At 34.9% G+C, this 18,612-nt stretch overlaps 1 protein-coding gene across 6 annotated transcripts in view; it reads left to right on the top strand.

The window, feature by feature from the left end:
* Positions 1-18,612, top strand: part of LOC145242656 (protocadherin gamma-C4-like) — a 655,877-nt gene that overhangs the window by 211,479 nt on the left and 425,786 nt on the right. For all 6 annotated transcript variants that reach the window (XM_080105784.1, XM_080105783.1, XM_080105781.1 and 3 more), the window contains exon 2: positions 13,359-15,823. In XM_080105784.1, coding sequence (XP_079961910.1) covers positions 13,385-15,823 — 2,439 coding nt within the window. In that variant the 5' untranslated portion in view covers positions 13,359-13,384. The remainder of the gene's footprint in view (positions 1-13,358; positions 15,824-18,612) is intronic.

Genomic DNA, 18,612 nt, shown 5'->3' with positions numbered 1-18,612 from the left:
CTGCAGGGAAGAAAAAATGGCGTAACGGTCCGCATTGAGGAATACAGGTTTGGTGGTTTTGTTTTACGGCACACCAACCCTTTTTTCGGGTTATTTATGCCGAATCGAATAATTGTAGCAAAAGGTTTTTTTTATTTATTTATTCATTTATTTATTTATTTTTACTCACGTTTACCCCAAACAAGGCATATCGCCACTTGGACATAAGGGGCTACTATTTGGGACCGTGCCTAGGAAAGATTAACAAGATGTTGGTTTACATTACATTTAAACTTCTGGATATCAGTACAATCAGGGAAGCAAGTAGCAGGACGGAAATTCCAAAGCTTAGCTCTCCGAGGTAAGAAACTATTAGAGTAGAACGCTTTCTGGCATTTAGGGACTTCAGCAGTTAAAGGGTGAAATTTTGTTGCTAAGTAGGTTTGTCGTGGATATGTACGTCGAGGGGACACAAGTGCAACGAGTTCATCAGAACACATTCCATTAAAATACTTGTAAAAAAGACACGGAGATGCAACATTACGGCGATGGGGCAGGGTTGGAAATTAGTTGACAAAGTCGCACCTATTAGATTGAAAACTCTTTTTTCAACATTATCCAAGTGGGAGAGATTATTGGTAGATGCACCCGCCCAGATCTGGCAACAATATTCCATGCAGGGGCGAATGGTGGCTTTGTAAGTTTGAGTATGCTTCAAGTTCTTTATATCTTCAAATATAAATTCTTTATGTCGGGTTTCTTTTTTTTTTTTTGTTTCTTTTTTATTTTTTTTGTTTTACAAGATAGTCACCACTTATCAAGGCCCGGAGGCCACTCGGGGATAAGGGTTAATGCGTGTAGAGTACGTTAGTATTGGAGATTTGATCAAGTGTCTTACTTAAGGGGGCGGTTCATCAGGAATTTGTTTACATTGGACTTGAAGACATCCAGATTGTAGTCAGGTGGGAAACAAGCAACCGGAATAGAGTTCCACAGGCGTGCACTTCTAAGAAAGAAGCTGTGTTTATGGAATCTACGTTTTGATTTTGGCACAGACAAGGAGTAGGGAAAATTTTTGACAGTGGTTTCAGCTAGACAGGTGTTTATCGTGAAAGATTGGCGAGAAGGGATCAGAGATTGGAGCTCAGATGAGCACCTGCCATGGTAGTAACGATAAAACAAAGACAAGCTCGCAACGTCTCTCCCGTGGGAGAGAGGTTGCAGGGAAGAGAAAAGGGCATCATCCACTAGGCCACGAAGTCTATTTTATACTCTGTCAAGGCAGGATAGGCTGTTTTTAGCAGCTCCTGTCCAGATGTGGCAGCAGTACTCCATCCTTGGACGTACTTGGCTTTTATACAGATAGAGAATTGCATCAGTTGTGAGATATCTTCTGGAGCGGTAGACGGATCCTACAATTTTCCCAGCGACCTTGGCAACTGACTTGATGTACGTGTTCCATTTGAGGTAAGGAGTAAAGGTCAAGCCCAGAAGCTTATCAAAACATGGAGCTTCCCCTTGACGAATGCCACCCATTTCAATTGATGCCAGATGGGGATCAGAGAGTTATGATTGAGTTCTGCAAGGAAAACTAAAGGAACGATAACAGACGCACGTATGTAAATGCATTGTAAATTATGTCACCAGAAAGGGAGAAAGAGCAAGACGGTCACGTTGGAGACGTGGATGACGTTCAAGAAGACGATCACGTGAGGGACGTTAAAGCGGTAACGAGAGAATGAGGAAATAAATGTTGTACAACAAAATAAAAGCAAATTCAAGTTATTTTCTATTCTTTGTCTGTTTGCGACTGAGAGTACAACGTGTTGGTTCTCAGACAACATTCACCAGTAGGGAAGTGGGTGGGGACGAGAAAGAAAAAACGAGTGGGTGATCGTTGTGTTTGGCTTTGAGGAATATGATTAAGACATAAAAAAAAAAGATGGATTTGCGTCAGGAAGTTAATATTTTCAGACAGTCTGACCTGATAACACCAGGAAGAATATTTACTTGTTTTTTTTTTTTTTTCGATATGATCGGGACGCGTGCGAAAATTCGTATTAGCTAAAAACGGACAGTGTGTTCGTTAAAGATTGAGGAACGCTCTTTTTTGCGACATTTCCCGGTTATTTCCATCATCGCTTGAGCGAATCCAAGCCAACTTTATGGAAATCGCGGGTCGGTAAATGCAGAAGCACCAGAGAAGTATTAGAATGCTGACACAATGCAAGAAATGGAAAGTTATCAGTGTTGAGAAGTGATTTTCTATAAATCTATATATATATATATATATATATATATATATATATATATATATATATATATATATATATATATATATCCGCCATGAACTTGATCTGGTTTACCTTACAATATTTCTTTCTTTTATTTTCTTGCTTTTCTTTTATGTTTTTCTTACTTAATTCTTATTTTCCCCCCATTTTATTCATTTTACATTTTTAATCTAAATGTATTTGAAGTCGATATAATCTTTCACTCTGTATAATGCCGGATTTTTATTCTCTAATGAGAAGCATTTGGCTTAGAAATGCCACGGCCTAAAGAGGTCCCTCCCTTTATTTAATTTTTTTCCTTTCTTTAACGTGTATTTAATTGATAATGCAATAAAGTTCATGTGTAATTTTACCCCCTATCCTTATAATTTATTCTCTCCCCCTCTGTCTGTCTGTCTGTCTGTCTCTCTCTCTCTCTCTCTATATATATATATATATATATATATACATATACATATATATATATATATACATATACATATATATATATACATATACATATATATATATACATATACATATATATATACATATACATATATATATATATATATATATATATATATAATTTGTTCATTGGTTCGTTACAAAAGAATAAAACCATATTTCTACGTTACCAATTTATTTGAAATTTTCAGACAAACCATCTTTAGAGTCGAGGTATGTTTTTATGTTATTAAAATAAATTTACCTCGCGAATTATTAAAATATTAAATAAAATAAATATATTTTTTTAACCGTTACTGCGAATCTGTTCTGTTGATAAAACTGAACTTCCGGTTCGATTCATTTCACAGCCACGAATTGACGAAAGGTTTCATTTTCTGTTAACTCGATAAGTAAAAAAAAAGAAAAAAACATAATTCATTTGTTTATCTTCCAATTTTTTTAATTTACACATCTTTTCTTTATTATATAAGGCCAAAAAAAAAGTTTGTCGCTTGCTATGCTAAAACAAAGTTTTTTGTTTTTTATTTTTCTAATTTCAAAATATGTTGCACCATTATTGTGATGTTTAATTTGCAGTATATTTCAATTTAACTTTTATTATAAAAAGTTTGAGTTTATGATTTGTTTCCTGCAAAAAAAAAACATATCCTCTCTGAAAAAAACAGGCAAAACTAGCTGATAAAATATGTAAGCCTTCTGGGGAGCTAACCGCTTCAATATAATTCCAGAAACATATAGTGAGAAAACACGGAACATTTTATATATTGAATATACTATATTTATCATTTTTTTATTGTAGGATTTTCCTGATCTCGCGGGTTTTTTTTTTAAATCTCAGTTGACAATATTGCATTGCTAAAAAAAACACTACAGGCTTAATGTAAACAGAATGTGTTTACAATATCGGTAAATTTTCAATGGGTTTAATTACATAGTTATTGATAATGTAACCATGTGATTGAACTTTAATTTAAATTAACCACACGTGGTCGCAAAATGAATGCCGACGCTCAAAGTGTATACACATTCTGACTTCTCCCTTTACTTAAAAATTCATCAAAAATCAGGAAATTAACGAATTTTAATGAAAATTGCAGTATTTTTCAAATAATGATCGCAGAATATAATGAACGAATTATTTTTACTTAACTCTTAGTGAAAATGTTTTATTTTGTTTAAACAAAAAATACCTTTACTAAAGTTATGGTTTTCAGTAGTAAATAAAAAACGCAAGAATTTATTTTTGCTTTTTTAAAGCATCGTAATTTGTAACAATAAAAAATAATTTTTACAGTAACATTACGAAAAAAGCCCCTAAAGTCCGTATTAATGAATTCGATATAACTCGAAGAAAAATGAATTCTCGCATACTATTCAGGAAATTAAAGATTCAATTAGATTCCTATTTCAGTCACCTAAATTATTTAGGGTGAAATGAGTTTAGGAATTTATAGCCAAACCTAAATATTTTTTTTGGTAAATATCCAGATACGCTACTACAGAACACCGACCACTCTAATTTGTTCGGTGGGGATGTGATGTTGGGGGGCGCGCGCGCCCCAACATCACATCCGCCCCCCCCCCCGCTCGCGCCCCAATGTACAAAGTAAAATCTTTGGAAAATGTTAAATGGTGTTCTAATTGGTAAATGTCGGTGCGTTACTTACGGAAAATTTGAAAATTCGATGTTCCAGGAAAAAAAAAAACAGATAAATTATCCCCCCCTACTTCAACTTTTTTTTTTTTTTACATACGCATCACCACATTATCAAGGCCAAGAGGCCACTCAAGGATAAGGGTTAAAGAGTGTACAGTAGAAATTGGACAATATAGTAATCATTAGTAATGAAAATTTGGTAAATTTGATAACTTATATGGAACGGCTCATCAAGAACTTATTTACGTTAGACTTGAAGACAACCATATTGTAGTCAGCCGGAAAGCAGGAAAACGGAAGACAATTCCACAGGCGTTCAGTTCTAAGAAAGAAGCTTTGTTCATGGAATCTACGTTTAGGTTTAGGCGCAGATAAAGAGTGGGGGAGATTATTGATAGTGTTTACAGCTAGACGAGTGTTTCTTGTGAAAGTTTGGCGAGGGGGGACCATAGATTGAAGCTCAGTTGAACACTTTCCATGAAAATAACGATACATCAGAGACAAAATCGCAACATCTCTTCTGTGAGATAGAGGTTGCAAGGAAGAGAAAGGGACATCTCCTACGAGGCTACGAAACCTATTTTGAACTCTATCAAGGCAGGCCAAGTCCTTTTTAGCATCTCCTGCCCAGATGTGGCAACAGTATTCCATCCTTGGACGTACCTGGCTCTTATATAGATAGAGAATAGCATCAGCAGTGAGATATCTACCGGATCGATAGAAAGATCCCACCATTTTTCCAGCGGCCTTGGCAACATATTTTATGTACGTGTTCCATTTAAGATCAGGAGTAATGGTCAAGCCAAGAAGCTTGTCAAAACTTGAGGCCTCCTGAAGACGAGAGCCATTCATTTCAATTGATGCCAGATGTGGATCAGAATGTAGATGATGTAAAGAGAGAAGCTTGGTTTTAGATGCATTAAAAGTAACCAGCCACTCCTTACCCCATTGTACTACGTGCTCAAGATCAGAGGAGAGAGAATTGGAGAGAACTTGGTCGTTTACTGTCTTAGATGTGTTACCATAAATGGTAGTGTCGTCAGCATAAATGTCTACAAATGATGTAAGGATGTGATTTGGAAGATCATTAATGTAGATCAGGAAAAGATTTGGGCCCAGGATGGACCCCTGAGGGACACCGGCATTAATACTGTGAGCTTCTGATTTTTGCCCTTCAACTACTACTCTTATGAACCTATCAGAAAGAAATGATTTAATAATTGAGAAGACATTTCCAGTAATACCATAGCTAGAGATCTTATGAAGTAAACCTTTATGCCATACCCTATCAAAGGCCTTAGATATGTCAAGAGCAATTGCCCTAGAAAGGTTGCCTCCGTCGAGAGATTCGCTAATCCTATGAGATATAACTGTAAGCACATCTGCTGTAGATCTAGCAGAACGGAAACCATATTGAGTGTCACTAAGAAGGTTATTTTTGTTGAGATGGTTGATTACTTCTGTATTTAACACAGATTCCAGCAACTTACTCATGACGCACAGGAGACTTATTGGCCTGTACTGAGAGGGGGATGAGCGATCACCTGAATTCTTAAATACATGGCATACTGATGAAATTTTCCAGGGAGATGGGAAACTACTCTCCTTAAGATAACATTTAAACAGTTTTGTAAGTATGGGCGCTAATTCAGGTTGAAGTTTTTTGAGTACTATAATTGGAATACCGTCACGGCCAGTTGCTTTACTGGAATCAAGGTTTTTGATTAGCTTGGCAACATCACGTACCATTGATAATAGTTGAGATGGAGCACACGCTTCTGTTCAGGATTCTGTTTACTATTTGCCAAAACTGGTGGGAACCAAGCCGCTGTTCAGCTACTTTGGACTTAACAGATTGAGCATACAACTCTCTTGCATTCTTTATTACTTTCTTACAATGGTTGCTGGCAGTCCTGAAAGCGGCTTTAGTTTTCATACATCTATTACGTTGGAAACAGTGGAAAAAGTGATTTCTGTGCGCAATGGCAGCAGCACATTCTGGAGAGAATTTTATTTTTTTTTCAGCTAATTTTAAATTTTTCACCCAAAAAGCGCTATAATGTATTTTTGAAAATTAGAAAATTCTATGTCCTGGAAAAAAAAAATCCCCTCCCCCCCCAACGTAGTTTGCTTGGTGAAGCCGTCGTTTATGCTACAGCGTGCATGCGCGTAGCATAAACGGAAGCTGCAAAATGGTGGAAAGAAGTTCGTGGGTTCAGGGGTAAATACCATGCAAACTGTAAATTTGCCCCAAGTTTGACTATCAGATTCGTTGTCAGCGACCTCAATTACCTATAAAAAAACAAATTAGAGTGGTCGGTGTTCTGTAGTAGCGTATCTGGATATTTACCTTTTTTTTCTTGCTTAAAAAAAATAGCATTAATACAGTAAGTTAGGTAAAATTTGCATAGAATGCTCTGCTTTACGGTTGTAAAAATTGAACGGAAATTTGAATTTCGTTCCCTTTAAAATTTGGTACATTTTTACATTACGTCCAACTCATCGTTCACATTCGACACGTCAACTTTATAGCTTTTCGGGTATTCTGGTCAGGTTAAGGGTGTCTATTCCGAAAGCCGTTCTTAACATGGGTAGATTGGTAGGTGTGTAAGAAATTTCGTGAAAAATAGTGAATAATTCCACCCCGTCTTTCCAAGCTTATAACTCCTCGAAAAATGTAACTCAAGCCCTAATTTTTTTCCAATTAAAGGAGCAAGGACCAAAGTTTCATTAAAAAAAAAACATGTTTTTAAAAAAAAAAAAAAAAGGTTTTAACTTCGGACTTTACAGGTAAATTTCTAAAACAACACTACTTTTTTTGTTTTAAATTTGAATATATTTTTTATTGACCTTTTCTCTTCAATTTGTGATATATAACACTGGTGAATAAATTATTTACTTTTTAATAGACATTTCAAAATGGGAGGCGTGAATTATTCTACCCCCTGTCTTTCCAAGCTTATAACTACTCGAAAAATGTAATTCAAGCCCTAATTTCTTTTCAATCAAAGGAGCAAGGACCAAGGTTTCATAAAAAAACAAAAGAAAAAACAAACAACGTGGTTTAATAAAACAGGTTTTAAACTTCGAACTGTACAGGTAAATTTCTAAAAAACACAACTATTTTTGTTTTAAATTTGAATATATTACTTATTGACCTGTTCTCTTCAATTTGTGATATATAAAACTTTGGTGAGTAAATTAATTATTTACTTTTTACTAGACACTTGAAAATGGGGGGGGGGCGTGAATTAAAAAAAAAACGTTTGTCTAAAATATTATATTCGGTTTATTGAAAAGAGCATAAAATTTCACATTGACCCTGAAAATATCGTAAAAATAGAATCAATAGAAAAATTTTGATAGATTTTTAAAGTTTAAAAATTGAAAAATATTGTTCGTAAAATTCATTACTGTGTTTAAAAAAATATTTCTATTACTTTTAAAACAACTTTAATAGTTTATTTTGGAAGTATAATCCATAAAGAAAATAAACAACCCACTTTTAAAAGAGAAATTACGAGATTTTTATATTTTATTCGCAGTTGCATGATAGGGGTGTAAAAAATTCCTACAAAAATTCTGATACATCTACTAGATTGGAGTGTTCATTCGTTGTAAACGTACCCGACGACCTATAAATGTCGACATTTCCAATGTGAATGGTAAGCTGGACTTATGTAAAAAATAACAAAAAGATATACCAAACTGACTTTTTCGTTTAAAAATGGAATTATATCCCTTTCGTTATTAACTTTTTTTTTTCACATTTTTTTTTAAATAAATATTTTGTGTTTTATATGCATAAAGTACAATTGTTGAATGTTACTGTTTCGATTATATTCGTTTGAAGGGGGGTACAATTAAAAAATTAAGAAAGATTAAAACGAAGCGAAATTTAAGTTTCCGTTCCATTTTTACAACAACCGTAAAACAGTGCATACTCAGCAAGTTTTATAGTAATTTATAAGCATATTGAAACACTAAATCAACATTTTATTTATTTTTTGCATAATTAATGATGGAAGTATTTTTCTGTTTATTTTCTTAGCATCTGTTAAAAAAAATAAATAATTTGTATATTCTCTTGAAAAAAAGAATAAAACGTTTCTCTACTTTCACATGTGTTCCATTTTAACAAACTGAGCCACAGCAACGCGTGGCCGGGTACATCTAGTATATATATATATATATATATATATATATATATATATATATATATATATATATATATATGAAGAAAAGAAATCGAGACTGTATATTAAAATTTACAAAAAAATTTACAAAGAAATTTATTGTTCGACAGTATATCCAAAAAAGGATTTTCACGAAATCCCTTTTCCGCAGAGTTTAAAAAATGCTTTTTTCTCTTCAAAGGAAAGAAAGATATTAGCCAATTATTAGTATAACCAAATTATTAGTATAACCAAATTATTAGTATAATCGAACTAAAATTAGCTCGTTATTTTGGTTGGGATTACAATATAAATATTAATATTTATATTTATACTAATATTTATATTTACACTCGCTTTTATTGGGTAAACTTTTTATTTCTATTGCCTTAATATACATTATATATATATATATATATATATATATATATATATATATATATATATATATATATGGCGATTAAGCGTGGATGAAACGCGGAATATTCTGTGTAGCTTAAGCGTCATATATATTTTATAAATTACTAACTAGCTCTACCTACGTATTGAGCACTGTTGAAGTAAATACTTAAAGTTTATGCATAAATTTATACTGCGTTTATTAATTTATGTGCGTAAATGAAGTAGTTATATATATATATATATATATACGCACACACACACACATATATATATACGCACACACGCACACACGCACACACACATATATATATATACGCATATATATATGTATATATAGGCACACACACATATACAGTGATGATCATATTTATTGGCACGGTAAAATAAAAGTTAAATTTTGTCTAATAAATTCTAAAAAAGGGATTAAATTAAAGAAAATAACAAAGTATATTATGTATTTTTAACTGGCCTTTCCGATGCAGCAATCGGATTTTAGAAAAAATAAATAACAAAGGAACAACAAACATAATTGCAAAAAACCCTTGTTCAAAATTATTGGCACGATTTATTTAATAATCAATTGTATAGCCTTTGGCCTTGATTACCTTCCTCAGTCGCTTTTCATAGTTTACAACCAAGTTGTTGCACTCTTCAGTAGTAATTTTAGCCCACTCTTCCTGACAATAATCCTCCAATTGAATAAGATTCTTAGGCTTCCTTTGCATTACCCTCAATTTTAATGTTCTCCATAAATTTTCAATTGGATTAAGGTCTGGGCTTTGTGATGGCCACTCCAAAACATTAATATGATTGTCCTCAAGCCATTTCTTAGTCAGTTTAGCCGAATGCTTTGGGTCATTATCTTGCATGAACCACCAACGACGACCAAGTGAGAGCTCTTTAGCAGAGTCTTTCAGGTTTTCATCCAATATTTTAACATAATCTTCCTTTTTTATGCTACCTGTGACCTTAACAAGTCGCCCTGGTCCAGAGGCAGCAAAGGATCCCCAAAACATCAAACTGCCTCCACCGTGCTTCACTGTGGGTATGGTGTTCTTAGGCAGGAAAGCTTCGCCAGATTTTCTGTAAATATAAGACACTTTATTATGGCCAAATAACTCTATTTTCGTTTCGTCAGTCCATAGAACACGTTTCCAGAATGCAACATCTTTATCAATATGACGTTTAGCAAAGGCTAGCCTTGCTTTCAGGTGCATAGGCTTCAATAAGGGAGTCTTTCTCGGACGACATGCTTTTAAACCAGCTCTCTTCAAAACTCTACCAACTGTATGTCGAGATACATTCACTCCAAAGGTGCTCTGTTCATCAACAATCTCCCCAACAGAGATCCTTGGGTTTTGTTTTACTTGTCGAACAATTTTCCGTTCATCTCTTGGGGAAAGAATTCTTTTTCTCCCTCTACCCTCTAAACTCATAACGTGGCCTTGCGATTTGAACTTGTTTATTATGGCTCTAACAGTGGATTTGGGAAGGTTTAGCTTCTTTGAAATCTTATCATAGCCCTCCCCATTGGTATGGCATGCTACAACAAGTTTCCTGACGTCTTCGCTGTGTTCCTTAGTTTTAACCATGGCGATTGAAAATTATAATTTAGTCACTTATAATAGTTTAAATAAATCGCTATCTAAAAATTATCTGAAAAAAAATATTCACTGAATTAGCGTTAAACAAGCATAATATGGCTATAAAAAAGTTCAGAAAGCACGTAAACCGGAAATTGATTGATATTATACTGATACTAAAAGAAAAACAAAGCCGTGCCAATAATTTTGAACAAGGGTTTTTTGCAATTATGTTTGTTGTTCCTTTGTTATTTATTTTTTCTAAAATCCGATTGCTGCATCGGAAAGGCCAGTAAAAATACATAATATACTTTGTTATTTTCTTTAATTTAATCCCTTTTTTAGAATTTATTAGACAAAATTTAACTTTTATTTTACCGTGCCAATAAATATGATCATCACTGTATATACGCACACACAGATATATATATATATACACACACATATAAATACGCATATATATATATATATATATATATATATATATATATATATATATATATATATATATACATACGAGGGGCGTGCAATAAGTAATGCCCCTGATACACTTCCCATAGCAGTAGAGCAACGAAACTTTTATAAGTTATAAGTCTTTCTCTACATAGGAACCACCCAGAGTTATGTATTTCTCCTATCGTTTGATGCAGCTCTGGATACTGTTTTTGAAGAACACCTCAGTTTGGTCCTCCAACCACGACGTGATTTAGAAATCAAGGCTGCATCATCTGGGAAAAGCTTTCCTATCAAAAACAACTTCATGGCTGGGAAGAGATGAAAGTCAGAGGGTGCAAGGTCGAGAGTTTAGGGAGGATGGGGGAGGATTTCGTAACCACACGCCCATGCTTCTGATCAGACGACATGCGAGTTGTGGACCGGAGCGTTGTCCTGCAGGAGGAGGGTACCTTTGCTGATTTGCCCCGCCTCTTGATTTTGATAGCTTCCCTTAATTTCCTCAAAAGTGAAGCATAATAGGCTCCTGTAAGTGTACCCTTTGCCAGGAAATCTGTTATCACTACTCCGTCCTGGTCCCAGAAGACTCTGGGCATGACCTTGCCAGCGGAGGACTGCACCCTTGCCTTCTTTGGAGGTGGTGAGACTTTTTTTTTTTAAACTTTGACTCATCTTCTTGGCACATCTCCAAATTTATCCTCGAGCACTCGACGCGTTCTCGCATCTGGAATGGTGTGAGCAACCTGGGAATCCATCTGGCAGACACCTTATGCATATGCAAATGGTCATGAATGATAGTTTCCACAGCCCCTGTACTAATCTTGACATCTTGGACTATTTGGCGAATAGTAATGTGCCGATCTTCGAAAATGGCAGCCTCAAATTGACGGACAGATGCCTCATCAATGGCAAAAGGGGGAGGCGACCAGATCTGGGAGCTGTTTCCACAGACTTCCGGCCATGTTTGAATTCACGATGCCAGCGTTTTACAAGGTCATATGATGGGGCATTATCACCATAAGTTTCTTTCATTTCATCAAAAGTCTACTGTGGTGTGCGTCCTTTCAAATACAAAAACCGGATCACTGCTCGACATTCAACAGGCTCCATTTCACACCTGACTCAGTTCAAACACCTGTAAAACAGAAACCACAATTAGTTCAGAGCTGTAATTTGCCACATAACCCGTAGATGCAAAATTTCTGCTAGATCAGACAACTGGAAGTGGGTCAAGGGCATTACTTATTGCACGCCCCTCGTATATATGTAAACATACACACATACATATACACCTATATATATATATATATATATATATATATATATATATATATATGTATGTAAACATGCACACACATATATATGTAAAAACACACATATACATATATTTAAACACACGCACATCATATATATATATATATATATATATATATATATTGACTAAACTTTTACACAGTGATCTAATGTGTGTGATCGTGTTTCAAAATTCGCTTTTTCAAATAATATGTATTTCAAATACCTTGAAAACCGCGTGGATTGAAATTGTGTCATGGAGTTATGCAATAAATCAGATAAAAATTAGTCCCGCAGAAAATGAAACCAACACAAAGCAGGATATATTAAATGACGAAATGGTTATTGTTATATTTTTTCTCTTTATAATATTTTTCTTCCGAAACTCTCTTTTAAATTATTTATAATAGTTTTTTTTTAAATAAACGCTTTTCTTTAATTATCAAAACAAATGCACAAATTATGTTGCTTTTTAATTGAGTTTCGCAATATTGCAAAAGTCCACCCAACTATTTTTTACCCAGCCTTACACACAATCGACTGTAAAGGTTTCTTGTTTCTAGATGCTGGAATATTTTTACTTTGATATCTTCTTTCGTCGAACTGCTTGCTTTTGGAATTCCTCTCCTGCTCCTTGTTCCTTTAAAACTACCTCCATGCAGAAATTTAAATGTAATGTGAATACAAATTTTGCTGTTTACTCCTCACCGATATGTTCCCTACAAATATTTCCCCTATAAATATGTTCCGTATAAATATGTCCCCTGTAAATATGTCCCTTATTCTAATAGCTCATTACGCTTGTTTAGCATAAATGAAAGTAGTCGCCCTCTTGAATAATCTAACCCTATATAAGTTCGAGAGTATCGATCATCACAGTGTTGTATCGCCATCTTCCTGACAATCAATAACCCTTACGCTAGAGTGCCTTTTGGGCCTTAATAAGCGATGACTCCTTTAGTAGAAAAAAATTGTTTAAAATAAACCCCTCTTTGTAATTATTGAATCAACTGCTGAAATTCTGTTTGTTTTCTATTAAATTCCTTTCTTTCTTTCTTTTTCTATATTTCAGCATCATTTGTGATATAAGCCGAAAAGATGACCCCTACATTCCATCCTCACAGAATCCATCCTTGGAGCCCGTGGCTCCCACTACTTTTACTGCTTTCCGTTTTTCTACCATGTTTATGCATAGACATCACCTACTATTTAGACGAAGGTAAAAGCCCCGGAACCTTAGTGGGCGACGTAGCAGCCGACTCGCATCTGATGGACAGAGTGCTACCCCGGGACAGAACCCAAATCCAGTTCACCCAGTTACCGCAGGATGATTCTGGAGTTTCGCAATGGTTTCGTGTTGCTAAGGATACGGGGAAACTTTACACTGCCCAAACCCTTAACGCGGAAACTCTCTGCGGACATAATCCCGAATGCTTTCAGATTGTGAAGATTGCTGTTCGACTAGCTGAAACATTCATGAAAATCTTGAAAGTGAAGGTCGTCATCCAGGATGTGAACGATTATCAGCCCGAATTCCCCGTCAAGCAATATAATATTCAATTTTCAGAGGGGGACAAAAAAAGCACAAAGGTGTCAATACCGAATGCGGTCGATCGTGATGTCGGTGCACATAATTCTCAGATTACGTACCAGTTAAAAAAGGACATGAATGAACCGTTTAGCTTGTCCATCTCCAAGAGTGTCGATGAAACGTTTGATCTTAGCATAATTCTTGAAGACACCCTTGACAGAGAAACTAAGGATTCTTATACGATCCAAGTCATCGCCAAAGACGGTGGATCTCCTCCGAAACAAAGCATCTTAGACGTTGATATCTCTGTGACAGATGTCAACGACAACACACCTGTTTTCTCTCAGAATGTCTATAATATTTCGGTGAAATATGAACACGACGAAGCTACACCTATCGCCATCCTGTCTGCAAGAGATTCAGATTCCGGCGAAAATGGTAAAGTATCTTACCATTTCAGTTCTAAAACATCCGAGGAAGCTCGAGATACGTTTCGTCTCAATAAAGAGACTGGAGAGATATTCTTGCACAAGCGGTTTACGGTACGACAAAAACTAACCTACAGGATGTACATAAAAGCCACGGATAATGGAAGTCCGCCATTAAGCTCAACGGCAAAGGTGCAGATAAAGGTTATAAATCAACAGAACAATGCTCCTGTTATAAATGTGAACTTTGTGACTAAAGCTACTAAAAATATCGCGAAAATATCGGAAGATGTTGACGTGGGCAGCTTCATTGCGTACGTGATGGTGAGCGATAATGACCTCGATCTAAATGGCGAAGTCAGTTGCAACTTGCATCACAGTAAATTCCAGCTGGAGAGCCTGGGCAAAAAAGAGTGGAAAGTGATTGTTAAAAGTCCACTGGATAGGGAGACGGAAGACCACCACGAGTTGACGATAGTCTGCCAGGACAAAGGATCGCCACCTTTACATAGCGAGAGCAAGTTCTCTATTCAGCTGACGGATGTCAACGATGTCCAACCCCAACTCCTCAAAGACACATTTAAATTTTGGATTTACGAAAACAAAGACCAGAACTTTGTGGTCGGTTCCATAAACGCAACAGATCCTGACTTGAAACCTGGCGGAAAACTAACATATTCTTTACTTTCAGACGGGAAACATTTCTTACCTTTTCAGATCTCCAACATGGGAGTCATCTCAACCGTTATGACTTTGGACTACGAATTCCAAAGCGTCTACCGATTCCGTGTGCTTGTAAAAGACAACGGTACCCCGTCTTTGAACAGTACTGCAAATATCGTCATTGAGGTGAGGGATGAAAATGATAACGCTCCGTATTTTACTTTTCCGAGCATTAATCCTTACACGATGGACCTTGTGTACTATCCGCATCACACCAACAACATCACAAACCTGAAGGCCTCCGACAGCGACAGTCGAGAGAACGCTTTCCTCAGGTACGAAATAATTGCAGGTAACAGTGAGCAGCTATTCAGCCTCAACCATTATACAGGACTTCTGTCATTCACTCGTGTTGTCACGCAGCAAGATGCCGGCTCCTATGAGCTGGCCTTTGTCGTCAAGGACAGTGGCACCCCGGTTCTGTCTGCGAGCACGAATTTGACTTTAACACTGACCGTGAGTAATAAGACATTTGAAATGATCAACACGGTCCATATGAAATCCGAGGAGAAGATTCAACTTTATATAATGGTAGTGATTGTCGTTGTGGCCGTTTTACTTTCTGTGCCGATTACGGCAGCCATCTCCATCTGTATCATTCGATTACGCGATCGGAGGAATGACCAGCACGGTGATGGTGTCAGTCCACCTTGTAAATGCGTAACAGAACATGGAAACTATATGTGTCCTTCACAGCAGGCCACGTACTGGCCGGATGACATTGTTGCCCAATCAAATGACCCGGAATTGACAAGGAGTCTCTCGAGACGATCCAGAAGAGGACCCCACCATGCTGAAGAATTAGCTGGTGATCAGATTTTGAGATCAAAATTCCAGGCTGATGGTGTGTATCAGGTAGGTGCAAAAGTTTCATTTTTTTCGGAGCCTTTTTTTTTTTTTTGGCATACAGTTTATAATCCGAATCGCTTGACCAATTATCACCAAACTTGGTCAAAATATTGATCATAGTCTCATTTAAATCAGATTTAATTTTGGAATGTATAAGCCAATAGTTAAAATCAAGTTCATAGAAACGTTAAAGGTCACACTTTCGGTGATAACTTTGGTTTTATTTATAGTAGAGACTCACTAGTTGGTCCATATGGTAACCAATGAAGTTTCGCATTTTATATGATCTTGATTTTGAAACGTTTGGTCAACATCGAAATTTTTTGTGGAATTTCATTTCTGATTGCTCCAATGTTATGTATCGACCTGATGCGTTTTGATAACCGTAATCACGATACACAGTTTAAGGCAGATTTTGTGCTATAAATGTTTTCATGGATTAACCTTGTAAATACGGAAAAGTAAGTAAAAAATGTTGGCTTATCCTTATGTTGTAAGGCAGAGGTATGCAGTTTCATGACTGACTTATGTATGTATTTATTTATTTATTTTAATATTTTAGCAGTTTTTCTTATAATTAAACTTCAATAATGAATTTAAAAGAAAAATTACAACCGCACTATATATATATATACTAGCAGGGAGACCTGATATTTCCCGGGATTGAATGGGGATCAACAATACATCTACTATGGCAGCATATATGACATATATTGTGAACAAAAAACAAACAGACAGGAATACGACTTTATTATAATAGATGTATATAGATATATAGACAATATTAAGCTAAATTTAAGTGACCGAGCTTTTATTCCTTTTACTATTTTTTTTTTTTTGTTTTTGTTTTTTTTTCAAGTCCAAAACTTTGGTACATTATTTTGGATTGTTTCTTCTATAAATGAACAACGGATATTCATGTGTTAATTTTGTATTCTTTAGCTTTCGACTCCTCAGAAATTCAAAGTTAGCGTCCTATTAAAACCTCAAATGATTTTTTTAATAATTAAGCATTATTCTTACTATATTTTGGCCGATGTAATTTTCGAAATTCCTTCCAGATTGTCATGTCAAACTCAGAAATCTTTTTGTCGAATTCAGAAATCTTTATGCCGAAGTTAGGAATCTTTTTGTTGAATTCAGAAATCTTTTAGTCGAAGTTAGGAATCTTTATGTCGAATTCAGAAATCTTTATGTCGAAGTTAGGAATCTTTATCTCGAATTCAGAAATCTTTATGTCGAAGTTAGGAATCTTTTTGTCGAATTCAGAAATCTTTATGTCGAAGTTAGAAATCTTTATGCCGAAGTTAGGAATCTTTTTGTCGAATTCAGAAATCTTTATGTCGAAGTTTGGAATCTTTAGGTCGAATTTCAAACTGAATCCATTATTTATCCATGTGGAACAAAGAATAAAGGTGTTAAGTTATGATCAGTTCTGAGTGATAATAATCTGAATGTTGATAGTTCAATTTTCACAACAGACCATACCAAATAAAATAAAATATTAAAAATTTCTATCAGGTGATGCTTGATGAAACGAAAACAACCTACTTTTGTGAATATTAAAATATTGATTCTCAGGAGGGTATTCATTACTTTTATTGAAATTAATTATTTTAAAGGAAATAGAGTTCGGAAATTAACCAGAAAGAATTTATTTTATTTTTAATTAGCAATTTGTGACCGTGTTAAAATAATTTTAATATTTAAAAGAAGTTTAAAACAATTTAATTTGTCAAAAATAGTGACGCAGTAAATTATTCTACGTTCATCCATTAAGTAAGTACAGAACGGAGTTCAGTCATTGCAAGAAGGACACGAGTTCAACCATTACAGGAAGTAAGTACATAACCGGGTTCAGCCATTACAGGAAGTAACTATATAACCGGATTCAACCATTACGGGAAGTAAGTGCATAACCGGATTCAGCCATTACAGGAAGTAAATACGTAACGAGAATATTTTACTCCTTGTCCCTATTTATAGCAAATAAATTACTTTAAATTTATTTTACTTGCTAAAGATTAAAATGATTTTTAATGCAATCGTCCAGAAATAAAGCAAAAAAAATTTTTTTAAATAATTTTGCACCGTTAATTTAAGATAATTTGTACCAGTAATAGTAATCATTACTCTCCAGTGTGGCTCGTTCATGATTAGAAAAATTATACCTCATTTTCCGTGGCATATATTCGGTGTACTTTTTTTTTTCAGAATTATTAATTTTTTAGGGGTTTCGCTGATTCTCGGGATTCTAAAGTCAAGAGCACTATGGCGCCATGTTTGTTTTCATTTTAAGCGCTCATACAACCTACGTTTTACATTTAAAACACATTTTTTAAAATAAATTAAAACACAAAACATACTTAACTTATTTTAACTTTGGTAACATCTATTTGTTATGTATTTGTTTCTTTACCATTTTTTTCGTACATCGGTTTATTGTAAAACAAACCCAATTATCATAATGAATAAATCAAAATTAAAATGATATATACATATATATATATGTGTGTGTGTGTGTGTGTGTGTGTGTGTGTGTGTGTGTGTGTGTAGGTAGATATATAGATATAGATACAAATTTCGGTTTTGTATATTGATATTCATATTAAAATCCTTTTCTCTATTTATTTAAAAAGAAAATACAACTTTGTTATATATGGGTCGTGGAATCTCATTCATCTGCAAAACTATTGCCTACTAAAACTCCTCTGTCAGTTTTTGGTCTACAGACATAGAGCTTAATATATAGGGTATTCGAATCCGTGTGAAACTTTATATTTGACCTTTAGCTG

Source organism: Euprymna scolopes, chromosome 21 (assembly GCF_053919585.1).
Source record: "Euprymna scolopes isolate OS-2025 chromosome 21, ASM5391958v1, whole genome shotgun sequence".
Lineage (NCBI taxonomy): Eukaryota > Metazoa > Mollusca > Cephalopoda > Sepiida > Sepiolidae > Euprymna > Euprymna scolopes.
Note: the sequence above shows the minus strand (reverse complement) of the source record. Positions and strands in the feature narration are given on the sequence as shown.